A 19734-nucleotide genomic window follows, 5' to 3' on the forward strand; every position below is an offset into this window, starting at 1 on the left:
CATAAACAAGACGGAAAGACAACCCTCAGAATGGGAGAAAATATTTGCGAATGAATCAACCGACAAAGGGGTAATCTTCAAAATATATAAACAGCTCATGCAGCTCAATATTAAAAAAAAAAACAACCCAATTCAAAAGTGGGCAGAAGACCTAAATAGACATTTCTCCAAAGAAGACATACAGATGGTGATGAAGCACATGAAAAGCTGCTCAACATCACTAATTATTAGAGAAATGCAAATCAAAACTACAATGAGGTATCACCTCACACCAGTTAGAATGGGCATCACCAGAAAATCTACAGACAACAAATACTGGAGAGGGTATGGAGAAAATGGAACCCTCTTGCACTATTGGTGGGAATGTAAATTGATACAGCCACTATGGAGAACAGTACAGAGGTTCCTTAAAAAACTAAAAATAGAACTACCATATGACCCAGCAATCCCACTACTGGGCATATACCCAGAGAAAACCACAATTCAAAAATACACATGCACCCTATTTTCATTGCAGCACTATTTACAATAGCCAGGTCATGGAAGCAACCTAAATGCCCATCGAGAGATGAATGGATAAAGAAGATGTGGTACATATATATAATGAAATATTACTCAGCCATAAAAAGGAATGAAATTGAGTCATTTGTAGAGACGTGGATGGATTTAGAGACTGTCATACAGAGTGAAGTAAGTCAGATAGAGAAAAACAAATATCGTATATTAACGCATACATGTGGAACCTAGAAAAATAGTACAGATGAACCGGTTTGCAGGTCAGAAATTGAGATACAGATGTAGAGAACAAACGTATGGACACCAAGGTGGGGGGAAGTGGTGGGGTTTGTGTGTGTGTGTGTGTGTGTGTGTGTGTGTGTGTGTGTGTGATGAATTGGGAGATTGGGATTGACACGTGTACACTAATACGTATAAAATGGATAACTAATAAGGACCTGCTGTATAAAAAAATAAATAAAATTAAATTTAAATAAAAAGATATGTAGGTAGGAAACTGCAGCTCTCTTCCTAGGAGCCACAGGTATAGCTTTGGGGGGCAGAGTATAGACTAACAGAATAAAGATACCCATATCCTGTTCAAAGAAGACTTTGTAGAATATTTTCCCTTTCCAAAAATCTTGGGCACCAGCCCCCATGAAAAACAATCCTCACTTTCCAAACCTCTGCCTTCAGTTCTGCACATTGGAGAAATGAAGGGAAGAAAGAGGCACCAAGGCAGAGATGGAACAGGGAAGATGACTGAAACTCACATGAAAACAAAATTTCACTATAACAAAAAGGTATTTCTGGATAAATTTTCACATTAATTTTTTTCTCAAAAGACAAAATAATATACTTCAACCTCTAATAACTTAATAGTTGTGTAAAAGAGCAGGTTTTAAGAACTAAATTTAATAAACAGTGTTGAAATATGGTCTTCTGCAACTTCATTTATTTCTTGTGAAATACATTGTTCCCAAAGGAACACATTAATTTACAAGGTTTAAGCGTGAGAGATTTATTTTCTCTCAAACAAAACGAATTAAACTGAAATACCTTCTGAAGGCAAAGTATGAGTATGCAGCTCACATCTCTCCAAATTTGATATATTAGGAAAATAGTAAGATATTCCTTTGAATTCTAAACTCTGACACTATTGAAAAATATCAACTTCAAGGAAGTGAGCAGAGAAATATGTTCTTGTGTTGCTCTGATTCTTAGTGTTTCTGTGGAAACAGCCCCAACTGCTTTAGGTTGGTTCACTTGACCAAATGAAATAGGGTGTCTGTGGAGTTTCCTATTACATGCAGGGAATAGAAAGGAATAAGTGAATGGAGTCATAAGTATAATCTACCTTTGAACAGCTCATTAATATTGCAGAGGAATCATGCTTTCCTAGGAGGTTGAGGCATTATAGCCTACCTCTATTAATGATATTGTTACTCAAATAGGTAAATAGGATCTCAGGTGAATAGTGACCTGGAATTCCTCTTCTAAGAACATCGATACATACTAGGAGTCAAGACTTCCCCCGAGACTAGTAAGACCCAGATTAATAGTTGCTTCTTTCAAACAAATGATCTGATTAGCACTCTACTCCAATTCCCTCTGCTACCAGAATTTTTTCTCTTGACTTCAAAACATTTTTCTTGCTGTGTCTACAGCCACAAAATCAGTCATCAAAGGACCTTATCAAAGTCCCCAACTCTCCTCCTTCAAGCCACAGTTTCTGTCTCTTTTTTTTTTTTTTTCATTTTTTAAACACAAGTCTCATCAGCGAATCAGTGTTGTAGAGGCAGGATTCCATCATACACATTTTATCGCTTTTGAAGCATACCTCATACAGAGTCCAGCACTGTCACACTGCTCAGTGTGACAGGTAGTCAAGACAGGTGCTCCTGTACTTTTTTAACGAGGACACTGAGACTCACAAGCTCAGTAACTAGTGCAAGGGTTCTAGGTGAGGTAGTGGCAGAGTTCAGAATCCAAACTCAAGTCTTCCGATCCCAAAGCCTCTTTCCAGTGAGGATGCAGCCTTTGGTATGGGTGAAATGTATATTCAACTTGATGCCATGGGACTCCTATCACTTTACTTAATACTCATCTTAATCACCCACATGCCATCCCCAACCACCTCCCTCCTTGTCCAAAATAATTCCCAGCACCCAATTCTCATTCCAAACTCTGTACAGTGGTGAAGGCCTAGAAAAATCCAGTTCAAGTGTCAACTTTAAAAACTCTGTCTCACCAGAGTACAGAACTATCTTCTCAGTCACTTCCTTATGTGTATGATATATGTGCGAAGAATTTTTTCAATGAAAAAAACTGCACCTGGCAGGTTGGCTAAGGTCTGATTATATTCAATGTTTTGCCAGATTTGGGGGGTGGGAAACACTCTCTCACATACTGGTAGTGGGGTGGAAAAGTTGTATAACACTAAAGAAAGATGATTTGATATATTTATGCCACAGGAATTGCACAAAGACATATACACCAGTATGTTATAGTATTATTTGTACTGATATGGAAAATGATACATCATTCATTAAAAAAGGTATGTACAATATGATTCTATTTGTGGTTATTAACTATAAAGTCTATATTTGCACAAATGTGTACGACCATGCATGAGACCAGTAGGAAGGATGGTAAACTGACAGTGGTTTCTTCTGGAGGAGTAGTATTACAGAGGAAAAAGAGGGAAGATTATTACTTTTACCTGTACAATTACAATTTTTTATGATTACATGTTACTTTCAAAACATGTCAAAAAGTTAAGTTTCTCTAAGTTAAAAAAGAGAAAAACAACAATAAGAAGCAATACCTTTACAACAACTCAGTATGTTAGGGAATCCATTAGAGTTTTTTCTATTTTTTAATATTTGCTAACCTAATACTTTTGACTCGTAGCCAGAAACAAGGATGGGCAATAAAATTTAGTCAAAATAATTTTAAATTATATTTAAATATTGTGCAAAATTTTGAGGCTTCAGCTCTCCTGCCCTCATTTTTCCAGCCACAGCCCCTATGTCTAGATCAGTCCTGCTTCTCTTGGCATTTAGAGTAAATGCATGGAGACAGAGACTCAAAATGAAGGGCAGGAAGTACTATGGACCATGAAGGGATCTCTCCTTTGTCCTTTGCAGATTCAAGGACACATTCAATGCTACTTGAATTGGTTGTCGAAATTGCTAGTCCCATCACTGAGTACACCATTTTATTTCATGCAACTGGTACGGAATCTGAACTGAGGAGCAAATGGTTATATTTTCTACAGTGAGGTTACAGAGGTTCCTGGTATTTTGTCAGTGTTCTATAAGAAGAGCAAAAATTCACATCTAGACTCCTGATTACATTTATACCATATATCAATTAGGTAACTTACAAAAAGCACACCTAGGCCTTCAACATCAGAGATTCTCATCTACTAGGCTGGGGTGAAGTGTTGTTATTTAGGTGAAGCTGTCCCACGATTCTGATACACAACCTCAGTTGAGAGCAACTTATATAGTTAAAGAGATTTATTTTGCAAACCTTTTGAGAAGGGATTTACAGCTTTCTTTTTTTTTTGATTTACAGCTTTTATGTTCCCCAAAATAGAGATAAGAATTACCTTAGGCTAAATTATATGCTGAAATTTGAGAAGCAAAAATTTAGATCCCAGAATCACAAAACATTAAGTTTGAAAGTTTCTCGATGATATTATTGACTCTCCTTCTAGTTAAGTGATGATCAGAGATTAAGGGACTTATACAAGAAAGAGAGTTACTTAAAAATATAGCTAGTACTAGAAGCCATCTCTCATAAAAAAAAAAGTACATTTTCAACAAATAATAACTAATAATATCTGTTTCTCCATTCTGTAATCTTTACCATTGAATTTCAAGCCAATTACCTAAAGTTAAAAAATATTAAAAGAAAAACCCTCTATATTAAGAAGAGATATCAGATCTAAAGGTGTTTTTTTTCTTTTTAAAAATTTTATTTATTTATTTTTGGCTGAGTTGGGTCTTCATTGCTGCGCGCGGGATTCCTCTAGCTGTGGCAAGCAGGGGCTACTCTTTGTTGCAGTACACGGGCTTCTCATTGTGGTGGCTTCTCTTGTTGCGGAGCATGGGCTCTAGGCACACAGGCTTCAGTAGTTGTGGCACGTGGGCTCCATAGTTGTAGCTCGCAGGCTCTAGAGTGTAGGCTCAGTAGTTGTGGCACGCAGGCTTAGTTGCTACGCAGCATGTGGGATCTTTCTGGACCAGGGCTCGAACCCATGTCCCCTGCATTGGCAGGCGATTTTTATTTAGGATAATAACAAAAATAATTTCGTAAGCTTATGCTAAAACAGTTGAGCTAGGTCTTAAAAATGCCAAAGTATACTGAATAAAATACATGGGCAAAAGAATGGAATGAGAGAAATGCACATCTGTACTGAGAACTTATTTAAATGGTTCAATGTAGTGGGATCATAGAATGATGAAGTAGTGGCAGAAGCTGGAAAGGTAGGTTAAAGATACCTTTTTTTTTTTTTTTTTTTTTTTTTTGTGGTATGCAGGCCTCTCCCATTGCGGAGCACAGGCTCCGGACGCACAGGCTCAGCGGCCATGGCCCACGGGCCCAGCCGCTCCGAGGCATGTGGGATCCTCCCGGACCTGGGCACGAACCCATGCCCCCTGCATCAGCAGGCAGACTCTCAACCACTGCGCCACCAGGGAAGCCCTAAAGATATCTTTTGAAAGACTTTGAATATTATGGTAAAGAGTTTTGACTATCCCACAAGTGTGTCCTTTTGTGTTATATTTAAATATCATTTTAAAACATGCACAAATAAGTTAAATAGGTGCAGAAAAAGTAATTGACAAAAAAGCAATGTCAAATTGTGATTTAAAAAGGAAAAAGAGGAGGAGGGGTTGGGGAAGGAGGAGGGAAAGGAATGAAGGCAGGCAGGAAGGAAAGAAGGAAAAATAAAAGATCATAAAGATTGAAAAGGAAGAAGTAAAACTCCCTATACACAGATGGCACGATTGTTTACCTCTAGAAAATGCTAAGATAGCAATAAAAACTACTACAATAAGTTAGTTAAGCATGATTATAGGATACAAGGTCAATATACAGATATATGAAAATCAATTGTGTTTCTATATATGTACTAGCAATAAGAGAACTGGAGAATATAAAATACATAAGAATACACTTAACTGAAAATGGAAAGGTTCTACACCAAAAGTTATGCAACACTGCAGATAAGTAATTAAATGGAGAGATATCACGTTCATAATTTAGAAGACTCAGTATTGTTAAGATGTCTAGTGCTCTTAAATTAAACTATAGATTCAATATAATCTCAACAAAAATTCTAGTTGGCTTTTTTTTTAAATAAAAATTTACAAGTTGGCTCTAAGATTCATATGGAAATTCAAATGACCTAGAGTAGCCAAAATCAATTTTGATGAATAAGAACAAAGTGAAGTATGGACAAAATTATTGAAATAATTCAAAAAGACACATGCACCCCTATGTTCATAGCAGTACTATTCACAATAGCCAAAACATGGAAACAACCTAAATGTCCATCAACAGATGAATGGATAAAGAAGATGTGGCACATGTATATATAATGGAATACTACTCAGCCATAAAAAATTACAAAGTAATGCCATTTGCAGCAACATGGATGCAACGAGAGATTATCATACTAAGTAAAGTAAGTCAGAAATAGAAAGACAAACACCATGATATCACTTAAATGTGGAATCTAAAATATGACATGAATGAACCTATCTACAAAACAGAAACAGAGTCACAGACATAGAGATCAGACTTGTAGTTGCCAAGGGGGGGTGGGGGAGGGAGAGAGATGGACTGAGAATTTGGGGTTGGTACATGCAAACTCTTACATTTAGAATAATAAATGGATAAACAACATTTGTCCTACTGTACAGCACAGGGAACTATATCCATTCTCTTGGGATAAACCATAATGGAAAGGAATATTTAAAAAAGAATGTACCTATGTGTAAAACTGAGTCACTCTGCTGTACAGCAGAGATTGGCATAATATTGTAAATCAACTATACTTCAATAAAAATAATTCAATAAATAAATAATTTACAAGAAAACAACAAAGTCAAGTATCACCTCAAATCTGTCAGAATGGCTATCATCAAAAAGAACACAAATAACAAACATTGGCAAGGATGTGGAGAAAATGGAACCCTCAAATACTGTTGGTGGGAATGTAAACTGGTGCAGCCACCATGGAAAATCATACGTAGATTTCTCGAAAAACTTAAAATAGAATTACCATATGACCCAGCAATTCCACTCCTGGGTATATACCTGAAAGAAACAAAACACTAATCTGAAAAGATACATACACCCGAATGTTCATAGCACTATTTACAATTGCCAAGATATGGAAGCAACCTAAGTGTCCATCAACAGATGAATGGAAAAGAAGATGTGGTATATATACACAATGGAATACTATTCAACCATAAAGAAAAGAAATTTTGCCATTTGCAGCAACACGGATGGACGTGGATGGTATCATGCTAAGTGAAATAAGTCAGAGAGACAAATATGGTATGATATCACTTATACATGGAATCTAAAGGATACAACAAACTAGTAAATATAACAAAAAAGAAGTGCACTCACAGATATAGAAAACAAACTAGTGGTTACCAGTGGGAAGAGGGAAGGGGCGGGTGATATGGAGATAGGGGATTAAAAGGTACAAACTATTAGGTATAAAATAAGCTACTGGGCTCCCCTGGTGGCGCAGTGGTTGAGAATCCTCCTGCTGATGCAGGGAACATGGTTTCGAGCCCTGGCCCAGGAGGATCCCACATGCTGCAGAGCAACTAAGCCTGTGTGCCACAACTACTGAGCCTGCGCTCTAGAGCTTACATGCCACAACTACTGAAGCCCACGTGCCTGGAGCCTGTTCTCTGCAACAAGAGAAGCCACCGCAATGAGAAGCCTGCGCACCACAACGAAGAGTAGCCCCCCCTCACCTCAACCGGAGAAAGCCTGCGTGCAACAACAAGGACCCAACGCAGCCAAAAATTAAAAATAAAATAAAATAAGCTACCAGTATATATTACACAGCACAGTGAATATAGCCAGTACTTTATATAATAACTATAGAGTATAACCTTTAAAACTGTGAATCATTATATTGTACACCTGTACTTATGTAATATTTTACAATCGACTATAATTTTACATCAACTATAAAAAATTTTAAAAAAGAACAAAGGACTTAGCACAACCTGAATTAAAGACTTGCTATAAAGATACATTTTAATCAAGGCAATGCAGTAATGGCATAAATGATAAACAGATTAATAGAAGAGAACTGAGAGCCTGAAAATATACGTATAGTTACATGGTCATCTCATTCTTGACAAAGGTGCAAAGGAATTCAATGGGAAAGAAGTCTTTCACAAATGGTGCCGAAACAACTGGATATTCAGCTGGGGAAAAAATAAGCCCCACCCCCTATCTCACACCACATACACAGAGTAACTCAAGCTGAATCACAGAACTAAATATAAAAGCTAAAATTATAAAGCCTATATAGGACAATAGTGTTGCAACCTGAAGGATGGCAAAGATTCTTAGCTAAGACAACAACTATAAAAGAAAAAAACGAATAAAGATTTTATCAAAACTAAGAACTTCTATACATATAAAGATACCATTAAGAATATAAGTAGGCAAGCCACAGATTGAGAAAAGATCCATAAACCATATATCTGATAAAGAACTAGTATCCAGAATATATTCCAGAATATATAAGGAACTCCTACATTCAATTCAATTATAAAAAGACAAATAATTAAAAATGAGGAGAAGAATTGATACTCCACAAAAGTTTCTGGGGAGATGGAAATGATAGGTGTTTGGGTTATAGAGGTGTACACAGTTGTCAAAATTGTACAGATAAAATCTGTGCATTTCATTTTATGTAAATTATAACACACATACATATACACACAGGACTATAAAAATAATATTTTCTGAGAAGGGGTGGGTATATGGAGGTACAGGTGATACACAAATGACAGTATTGGTAATTGTTGATCAATGTGATGGCTAACAAGAGAATTTCATTATGTTATTCTGTTTATTTTGTAGATTAAAAAAAAAACCTCCATAATAAAGCTTTTTTAAAAGGGCAGAAAACATATAAGGGTATACCTCCCCAGTTAACATTTTCCCATACCTTTTGATTTTTAATACTCAAACTTCATAGAATCTACATCTCTCTCAATACAATATTTTTCAATAAATGCTTATAAAGGAAAAATTTATACCTATACTCCCAATACAAAGCAAAAGATTTTAAACAAAACATTGTGAGGGAAAAGGTCAGAGCTGTATTTCAAGTACAGGATCACAGGAAGATATTTTGAGACACAAACTCAGTGTCAACAAGGAGGATGTACAGCTTAGACGCTGGCAGAGTTAACAGAAGCCATGTTACTGCATACAAAGCAACTGTGTGTTAGCATCATATTATTTTGTGATTCTGAAGCAATATTAGACACTTTACATCTTAACATAATTATGTGTTACCTATACACAATATCTTTACTGTGTCTTAGTTGCATTTTAGGAAACTGATGTGTGGTCTGGGGTTGACATGTAATGCATAATTTTTCCTGACTTAATGAGAAATTGACATATGCTTACTGCTTTGGGTGGAACACCTGCTTTTCTGGTTGGATTACTGATTTTAGGCCTGTCTCTTAAAAACTATAATTAAAACACACATACAGGACCCATGTTTGTGATGAGTTCAAGCAGGTGTTTGATACTGTTAGTAAGTCAAACTTGGAATAAGAATTTCATCAACACTTTTCTTTCAGGCTTTGTGTCTTAAGATTGCATGGTGACTGTAAGAAATTTCTATTGTGCAAATAAAGCAAAATATAGAAATAAATTATATGATGAGGTTGACATAAGGAAACACTCTTCCATAACCGAAGAGCATGTCTTTCCAGCCTGCATTTCAGTATGACAATGAGTGGGGCTGGAAGGGAGTGGGCAAGAAATTGGAAAAAGGAGAGACCAGAGGTCTGGACAACTATCCCAATATGTCATGTAAGGGTCCGAGGGAAAACTGCATTAAGGAGAGTCTTAAGAGGCACTGCTGAAATCCACTGATTCCTTCCAAATGGCATGTTTCTTCCCCTGCATACATTCCTATGCCTATTTTTTTATAATCTTCCACCGTAATTGAGTTCCTTCGAATATCCTCATTTTTACTTTCTCTTTCATGCCACTTTCTCTCCATGATTTTAAGACAACGTGGCTCACCGTAGCGATCCCATACAAAGCTTTTGGGGAGCAATAACAAGGACTGCAATAATAAAAATTAAGTGATTGCCATTCCTCCAAAAGATCAGTAACAAAATAGATTTTTAGCCTAAATATTTCAGCAGCATAAAGATAATGACGTGTGACCGAATAATTCAAAACACTTCCCCCGACAAGCCAAAGACAGAAACAGAAATGGCCAAGAGTAGAGCTCAAAGACTTCACTCCGGGAAACACAGAAAAGAATCAGGCCAAACTATATGAGCAAGGTTTTCCATAATATTTCCTACGGCCTGAAATAAGATCTGAACTCTATAATGGCACTGAAGGGGAAAGCTCTCAACTTGGGCAAGAACAATCTCAAAACAAAAGAAACATTCTTCTTCTTCTTTGGTTCTTAAGAGATGACTATAACTTCACTGACTGCATTCTTCTTTCAATGAATCCAAGTGGCATTAAATTTGAAGATAAAAAGACTAACAGGGTATTGCACTGTGAGAAACGATCTCAGATTTTTTTTTTTTAGTTTTTAATAGAAAACTTATTTGTTTATTTTATCTTTTTTTTTCTTTTGGCTGCACTGCACGGCATGTGGGATCCTAGTTCCCCAGACCAGGGATCGAACCTGCGCCCCCTGCAGTAGAAGCGTGGAGTCTTAACCGCTGCACCACCAAGTCCTATCTCAGATATTTTAAACTGGCATTGGATTAACTGCATTAATCTAAATCTACCAAAACTACAAAATGATGAGAAATTCACTGGTTAGTGTCTAGAATCATTATCAATCCAGAACTAAACTCAAGAACATAGCCTTTAGAGTCAGAAAAGCCAGTGTCTACATGTTGATTCTGCCCCTCATGTTTCAGTTACCTTATCTGTAACATGGGTATTAAAATAGCACCTACTTTTGTTATAAAAGAGAATGCATGTAAAGAATTTAGCACTGCCTAGCAAATAGTAAGTGTTCAATGTTAGCTCAATTCCCAATAGAGCTCCCCTACCCCTGATTTCTTTTAATAATCTCATCTTTTTGTAACTCAAATTGAATGTAATGCAATGGATTACTTAGGGAAGATGATTCAGCAAAACACAGACAGCTATTGGTTATAATGCTGTAATGACCAGGGAGACTGCACTTGGAAGAAAGGAAAAATGTATACACATCAGGGGTCTCAGGACAGTTTTCTGTGTGAGGCTGACCACTCAGCCAGCACCACATTCTTCTTTTGACTTTCAGAGCTGTGAATTAGGCTGGAGACTATTTTGAGAGTCAGAAAATGGGGTGACTTTAGCTTTGTATATAGGAAGGTCATATTCAGGACCTGCTCACGGTTTTTGTCAGGTTTGATCAACTCATTTTTTAGCAGCTTTATTGAGATATAATAGACATACAATAAATCACTCACTTAAAATGTAAAATTTGATATGTTTTGACACCACGGACACAATAAAAAAATTTGGTCAATCAATTTATTTTTGCACTTTTAGCTATTATAAACCTATCTTTGTTAATAAAACATAGGAAAAATAATTTTATTGCAATTTTGAAATTCTTTACTGTTCTTTCTTCTCCTCAAACTAGTGTTTCCACAATGGAATATTTTATTCCATGAGGTCTCTTAGGGAATAATTACTTCATTAAGAAGCATACTTTATAAAATTACATCCATGTATGGTAATCTAAAAGAGCCAATCTAAGATGATAGAAACGTTTGACTGTAAATTAGAATCTTATCTGTGGATGCCTAAGAGCTGGTGATTTATTCACTACTGTAGTGTACTTCTAAATCGCATCTAAGTCTTCCAAATATAATTCACTGGCAACAAGCAGAGAGTGAAGGCTCAACCTTTGGGACTGGTGTGGTGGTAGGGACCCTCAGACAGGAGTTTTGTCTTAAAGCAGCTACAGCTACCTGGGTCAGTCATTTAATTTTTACGGTTTCAGTTTTTTCCTCTTATAAAATAAGTATTACTAGACAAAAAGATCTGAGTTTACCTGTAGTTCTAGGTCTTTATCCCTGCCAAATATGGAAAGTATTCATACTTTTAATTTTTAATGGTTCTTAAATAAACCTATTATACACGCGCAAAATTAACAAGATTTAATTTAGACTATGCCGCAGGTAAATATTATAAAGGGAACGAACTTCCTCCTCTGTCTTGAAGGGTGTGGGAGCCAGACATGCTAGCCCCATCCACTGTGCACTTCTTGTGCCACCACACTGTTCCTTCTGGCTGCCTCTGTCACCTGACAAGTCACACCAATTCCCCACAGGGCACGATCAGCTCTCTATCCCCACACTTTCACTGTAGGGAAGACTATAAATAAATCCTATATTCATATGAAAGCACCATGCCCAGGCCTGTGTATTTTCTGGGACTAATTGCTGAGGGAAAGCCAATAATCTACTGAAAGTCTCATTCCAGTCTACATGGTAATTATATGTTAATGCCTTTTGAAATTAATTCAGAACCCCTACACCAGCATCACACTAAAGGGGAAAGAAGCTGAGATTTAACCACATTGTCTTCTGGGAGCTCAATGTAAGATTTCTTTTATACATGAGCCATAAATCGACAGAACTCGCGGACTGCTCTAGCACTGTAACGATGCAGTCCCACAGCAACAAAACTGCTGGCGGGTGTCATGCCAAAAATCAGTCACGGATGGGGCTCGAGTAGAGATGCAGAGTTTCTCACTTCAGAGAAGCTACAGTGTATGTTTGACCATTCTCGTTTCTACTTTCTATAAATTAGCCTCATCTGAGGGTCTAAAAGTAGTTAGATCAACTATAAATAAAAGAAGCTGTGAGCAAAGTAATAACATAATGATAAAACAAAAGCAATTATGAGAAACAACATGAGCAAATGGTGGAGTTGGAAGAATAATGAAGACATGGATAACTTTACCTCATTTGACAAAATTAAATGGAGTGTGAATGGGTAAGCAAATACAAAAGGTTTGCTCTAGCCCAGAAATCTCGTAAGCATAATCTAAAAGCCCATTGTAAATGCTCCTTCGTGATGCAGTGTCCTTCTGCAATCTAATACACTGCTTATCCAAAGAACAGCTATTGTAACACTGCTTCCAGCTTTCCTGGTACTCATCGTTAAATCGATGTCTTATTCTCAGTTCAGAAGCACACTGGATTTGATATTATGCTATATACAAATTCTTCACATATCATAGAGAAGTGATTGAAAGTTTTTCTCAGCCCTAAAAATAAACCAGAAAAAATATTTCCCACATGAGTTTTTTCCTTTCATCCCTGACCTAGAGCCAGAAGCATATGAGAAGATGACTTATAACTGCATAAGAATTCAGTATGTGCACTGTTCTACTCTCTCAGCTTTTCAAGATGCTGCATGGAGCTATGGAAGAAAAAGAAGGTGGCTTCCCTCTGGAACATACCTTCATAGACAAATGTATTAATATAAACAAGCTAAAAGGAACCAAAATACACAAATCCACATGAAAATATTATTTTATAAATATTATCATCTGAAATTCATTATGGTATTACCAGGTGCCAGATACTGTGGCAAAACTTGACATATCTTCTCTCATTAATTCTCATAACACCCTCTGAGGTTGAGGCTATACCATCACTAGACTGTAAGCTCTATGAGAAAAGGACCATGGATTTCGTTCACCAATGAAAAAATCGCACAGTGTTCACATACTTCTTCCTACACAACAGATGCACAGTAAAGTTCTTGCTGAATAAATGAAAAATGTCCAATTGATAAAGGAGGTAACTGAGGGTTAGAGAAAATAAATAACTAGCCAAAGGTCTGTGATGCTAGAATCTGTGTTCCAACATATTTTATTTTATTTTATTTAAATAAGAGACTCAGTGGAGAGTGCAGGGCGATTAACTTATTACCATATTTAATCTTGTTCTTTTCATCTCTGAACGAAGATGAAGTTACTGAATAGCAACAAAAGACCAAATCCAGAAAGTCAAAGGAAGGAATAGGAGGGCCCTGAAATAGCAAGATGTTAATATTCTTTTTCAGTCAGGAGAGCTCTTCTAGCCTCTAGCCTAGAAAACAAATACCTAAAGTTTCTGTCTTTAAGGAAGGAAATGTGATCTAATTAACAGTCAACCACGTGCCATGTACTTTAAGCCCCTTCTGAAATGCAACTAATAACTGAAAGAACTGGGATAAGATAAAGTAGGGGGCTTCCCTGGTGGCGCAGTGGTTGAGAGTCCGCCTGCCGATGCAGGGGACACGGGTTCGTGCCCCGGTCCGGGAGGATCCCACATGCCGCGGAGCGGCTGGGCCCGTGAGCCATGGCCGCTGAGCCTGCGCGTCCGGAGCCTGTGCTCTGCAGTGGGAGAAGCCACAACACAACAGTGAGAGGCCCGCGTACCGCAAAAAGAAAAAAAAAAAAAAAAAGATAAAGTAGGTCTTCCTAGTCCAGTGCTTACTGCCCTGCAGAGTGTGGACTTTTCTGTACGGCCTGTAAAACACTCTCAGTGCAGCCACAGCTCATCTGTTACCTCTATCTAATGAAATGTCAGACACAGAAATAAAATACCAGCTCTCCTGTTGGTCTGAATCACATCGGCCATTCCATCTTGAGTCTTGAGAGAACAGAACTAGAGAGAGAATAGAACTAGAATCTTCATGTTCCGAAGTATAGCTTTTGGAACATTTCCATGTACCACATGAGACAGGAAGTACGTGTTTAGGTACATATGATACAACAGAATGATTTAATATACATGATTTCCTAAAGCCTAGGGCATCATAAATCAGGATTCTCGTGGATCTAAACAGATTGGGTTTGGTTGAAGCACCATGGGGAACGCGGTATACTTCAGTGGCTAGAGCATGGTTCTTGGAGCCTGGCAAGCCTGGGTTCTTAGTAACTTATTTCTGTAAGTTACTTATGCAGTTTTCTTATCCACAGAATGGGGATAACAACAGTGCATACCATATAGGGCTCTTAAGAATACTGAATACAAATGTGCGAGCACATAGGTAAAATGCTAGGAATAACTCAGTAAATTAGCTTCTACTTTCATCTTATTACCACCACTATCACTTCAGTTTCGTTTATGAAGAAATCTCTAAACATGAGCCAAAGGAAATGAACGTGAAGCAATGAATTATATTGGTTAATACACACTGTCACCTTTGACTTTTATTTACATAATGATTATGCTAATCAGTGCTACTACCCGATGTGAGTCCCTTTCATGATGCTACATTACAAAAGAACAAGCAAACAAAAGTAATTCCAGAAGTGACTTCTTTGTGAAAACAGGTTTTAGATGGGGAGAAACTACTGGGGCTTAGAAGACAGAGGGCGATACTAGTGTCCCCACAGTTGTGTCCGATCAGCTTTAGCTGTAGATATTATTAGGCAAGTCACACTGTGGATGACTATGAATTCTATTCTGAGTCTGAAGAGGAAACTGTAAAATGAAAAATTAGTAAAGCCCTCATTTTAAGTAAGCAGTCTGACACTCGGTACCTCTGTGATTCAGCTCCCCCAAATGTCCAAGTATTGGAGCATTTTACCCAAGAGGCCTTAGAGCACACTGGTTAACAAGGAGCTAAGAAGTCAAACTGCCTGATACTGAATCCCAGCACCTCATTTACTTTGTGACTTCAGCAGTAAAGCTATGTCTGGTACCAAGTACAGATTGCTCTTGTTACGATTGTTGTTATAATTTTTTTTTCATTTTTGTTATGCGACAATCTTTTTATGTCTCTTTTCTTCCTTGAGAATGTGAGCTATTTGAATGAAGGGACTGGATGTATTCATCTCTTTGTGTCCAGTCTTAAGAGACGCTCAAAAAACTGTTAGCTGAATGAGGAACAGGCAAACAAATATCAAACTAAGATAAATTCAGAGCAGAAACCCTGACTTTAAGCTTAGAAAATGAGGATAACCTTTTCAGACTACTGATGAACTCATCCAGAGCAGTAGCAGAGGATCAGTCGTCTTCTGAGCTTCTCTTATCTTTCTCCTATTCCTAAACAAGAAATCTTATTCCTTAACCTGTGGCCTTAACCACATCACCAACTTCACAGATATTAACCAATCCTTGACAACCAGTTCATAAAGTTTTGTCGGCTATAACACCTTCACAAAGAACTAACTGACAACAATAACAAAAAGAAAGGTCATACTTACGGTTAATTCAGAAGCTGAAGAGGATTTTGATAAACACTAATAACATCAGATTAATCACAAATTAGTTTTGAACCTTTTGGAATTTATATTTAAAAACAAGCCCTATTCTTTTAATGTGTTTCCATGAGATTTTACTTAAGGACCCCTAAATTATTTTGTGAGATTAGTTTTTTTGTTTTTGTTTGTTTTGGTTTTGTGTTGGTTTTTGGCCATGCCACACAGCATGCAGTTCCCTGACCAGGGATCGAACCTGTGCTCCCTGCAGTGGAAGAATTAAGTCTTAACCACTGGACCGCCAGGCAAGTCCCTGTGAGATTAGTTTTTACTCAAGCAGCAAACAGCAACTGTAAGCAACAATATGATTTTTGTTCTCGCTTAGGAAAATGATAATAAATAGTTGACGAAAATGTAATTTATAACATTCTTCCCCTTCACTTCATTTTCCTATACAATATCCTCTATACCCCTTCATCTCACCAGAACAGAAACTCAGGATATATGCTCCTAGATGGATGGATATATTAGATACAGAGTATATATAAATATATGGATGGATTTTGCCCTTATGTGAGCATTATAATGAAAGTAACCGGACAGATTTTATTAGAAGAATCAAATGAGCCTAATAGGAAAAGAAAAAAAAAAGAATATATGCCCCTCACCTCCAACAGTTCATCTCCAATATGCATTCGCCCGTCCGTGGCAGCGGGTCCTTCGGGGTTAATTCCCACCACAAATATGCTCATGCGTGACCTGTCTTTGTTACCAGCAAGGCTGAGTCCAAGTCCATTCTTATCCTTTTCAAGTTCAATAATGTGCAATTCTCCAGGCAGGTCTGCATATCTTTGCCTGATTTTTTCTATTTAAAAAAAAAAAAAGGTAAAAAAAATTTAAATAGAGCACTTGAATCTATATTAGCAAGATACTGGCATTTCCCCATCTTTGATGATGCCTCTACAAAGAACCGTCCCTTCTTGAGAGCGAAGTACTTGAGGTCATTCAAAGTCTTATATATAGGTTACAGTTAAAAATTATTTTATCTCCATCTAACAAGGTTGGCTCACCCATAAAACCTTCCCTGATTGTTCAGGTTCACACTGGCCTAGACTTTCTACATATTATTTTCTTACCTAAGAGAGTCAACACAATGTGGTGGAAACCCTAGCCTCCCTGCACTACCCCGCCACCCCCCAACTTCCAAAAAAAGAAAAAGGGAAACAAAGAATATATACTGATCACCAGCTGTGTTAACAAGCAAAGTGTTTGGTCTTGGAGATATCGTGCTGAACAAAACAGACATGGTTCTATTCTCATGGACTTGCAGTCCAGTAGGAAAGAAAATCAACAATTAATTCTAAATAATTACATTTCTTTAAAGTATACAAAGGGTACAAAACAATATTGGGTGTTATGTGAGTAAAAACAAGGGGAACTAAGGATGTTGATTTACTTGTCAGATCTGAATTCAATACACAAATCTACCACTTACTCAATGTCCAATAATTAATACATTATATTACCTCTATGGAATTCCACTTTTTCCTCTTTAAAATGGGTATGATAATACCCACTTCATGGAAGTTGGGTAAATTAAATAAAATACACGTTAAAGAACTTAACGGCTCATGACTTACAGGTATTTTATAATTCTTTTATTTGATCTTCTGTCTCACCTTGCAATCTCCACTTTATGCTCTAAATTACCTATTTTAGGATTTGGCCGGTTATACTTCACTTGTGTTGATTCTGTGCAACGAAACCACACTGGCAGGTCAGTGTTGGGAATGATACTGCTTTAGACATGCCTTGTACCCCACACCGCACCAGCTCAGGCCAGGTGTGCTGCCAGGGCTCAGAGGTTTGCTGACTAATCCATCGTGTGATGTAGTCATCTTATCAACTGAATAACCAAGCAGTAGCTTGTGACTATCCTGAAACTCTCTACGCTCTAACACTTGACTTAAGTTCATTGTCCTTAGAAGGAACCTTCCAAGTAGAAACCTTAACTTGAATAATTAGTGTTAAGGGGTAGGGGAAAGAAGACAGCCTAGTCCATTTCATCACTTTACCAGATATAACACTGCCTTATAAGAGGAGATAAATTTAAACCCATAAAAGCTATTTTATGCATAAATTTATATTGAAAGAATGATAAATGACTGCTTATTTATTCATTTATTTATTTTTTAATGACTGCTTATTTTATAAAGAGGTTAAATCTGCCGGCTTTACAAGGATTTTGAAGAGAATCTTAAAGAACTTTCACTGATAATGCTTATTATTAATAATAAAGAACACATTTAGCAAAATACAATAAAACAAAGAACTTGCAATGTAATAAAACTGTCCTCTAATTAGAAATAAAATTATTCATATCAACACTGAAGTAAATAAACTCAAAGAATTTTTGTTGGTCAACTACCAAGAACAAGCCACTATGTGGGTACCTTAACAGAGCATACAAAACACATGGTACCCTCAAGATGCTTTTACAGCAAAATAGGGGAAGCAAACAAATACAACAAATATTAAACAACTACAGTTATGTAAATAGAAATTCCAACCACTACAAGTGCTGGTCACTGAATAAATACTAAATGATTAGTGAATTAGGTCAGTGAATAAACATTAAATTAATTGCACTAGAAATAATTGCTTTTAGAGTTCTAAGAATTGATATGGCTAGAAGAGATTTTATGGAAGAAGCAGAATTTGAGAATGTTTTTTTCTCTTTTTTTTTAATTAAAGTATAGTTGACATACAATATTATATTAGTTTCAGGTGTACAACAGAATGATTCAACATTTATATACATTACAAATTGATCACCATAATAAGTCTGGTAACCACCTGTCACCACACAAAGTTATTACAATATTATTGACCATATTCCCTATGCTGTACATTCCGTCCCATGACTTACTTATAACTGGAAGTTTGTACCTCTTAATCCCCTTCACCTATTTTGCCCAACCGCCACCCACCTCTGGCAACCACCAGTTTAGTCTCTGTATCTATGAGTCTGCTTCTGTTTTATTTAGTTTGTTCATTTGTTTTATTTTTTAGCTTCCACGTTTATGGGAAATCATACAGTATTTATCTTTCTCTATCTGACTTGGTGTAATACCTTCCAGGTCCACCTGTGTTGTCACAAATGGCAAGATCTTCTTTTTTATGGCTGAGTAGTATTCCACTGTGTATATATATACCACATCTCCTTTACCCATTCATCTATGGATGGACACTTAGGTTGTTTGGCTATTATAAATAATGCTTCTATGAACACTGGGTTGTGTATATCTTTTCGAGTTACTGTTTTCATTGTTTACATAAACAAGAAGGATTTTGAATAAGGTATAGAGTTTGGTTATGTGAAGAAGAGTTCTGGTAGATGTAATGACAAGGGGAAAAGCATCTATGCAGGTGGGTGAGGAAGAGAACGTGAAAGCCCATCTGGCTTTGAACGGAAAATTGTTTGGGTTAGTGGGTGGGTGACAAGAAATAAGAGTACAAGGTTAAAAGATTAACTGACAGTTTGTTTACAGAAATAATATTCCAGGGCTTCCCTGGTGGTGCAGTGGTTAAGAATCCGCCTGCCAATGCAGGGGACATGGGTTTGAGCCCTGGTCCGGGAAGATCCCACATGCCATGGAGCAACTAAGCCTGTGCGCCACAACTACTGAGACTGTGCTCTAGAGCCCGTGAGCCACAACTACTGAGCCCGTGTGCCACAACTACTGAAGCCCGCGCACCTAGAGCCC

The 19734-nt window shown here is 37.1% G+C and overlaps 1 protein-coding gene across 18 annotated transcripts in view; it reads right to left on the reverse strand.

Annotated features, from left to right (window-relative positions):
- Nucleotides 1-19734, reverse strand: part of PATJ (PATJ crumbs cell polarity complex component) — a 358987-nt gene that overhangs the window by 134259 nt on the left and 204994 nt on the right. For all 18 annotated transcript variants that reach the window (XM_027108328.1, XM_027108332.1, XM_027108333.1 and 15 more), the window contains one exon: nucleotides 16636-16832. In XM_027108328.1, the coding sequence (XP_026964129.1) occupies nucleotides 16636-16832 (197 nt within the window). The remainder of the gene's footprint in view (nucleotides 1-16635; nucleotides 16833-19734) is intronic.

The sequence above is a fragment of the Aethalodelphis obliquidens genome, unplaced genomic scaffold (genome assembly GCF_003676395.1).
Source record: "Aethalodelphis obliquidens isolate GAN/ISIS:26980383/991018 unplaced genomic scaffold, ASM367639v1 scaffold9, whole genome shotgun sequence".
In the NCBI taxonomy this organism is placed as follows: domain Eukaryota; kingdom Metazoa; phylum Chordata; class Mammalia; order Artiodactyla; family Delphinidae; genus Aethalodelphis; species Aethalodelphis obliquidens.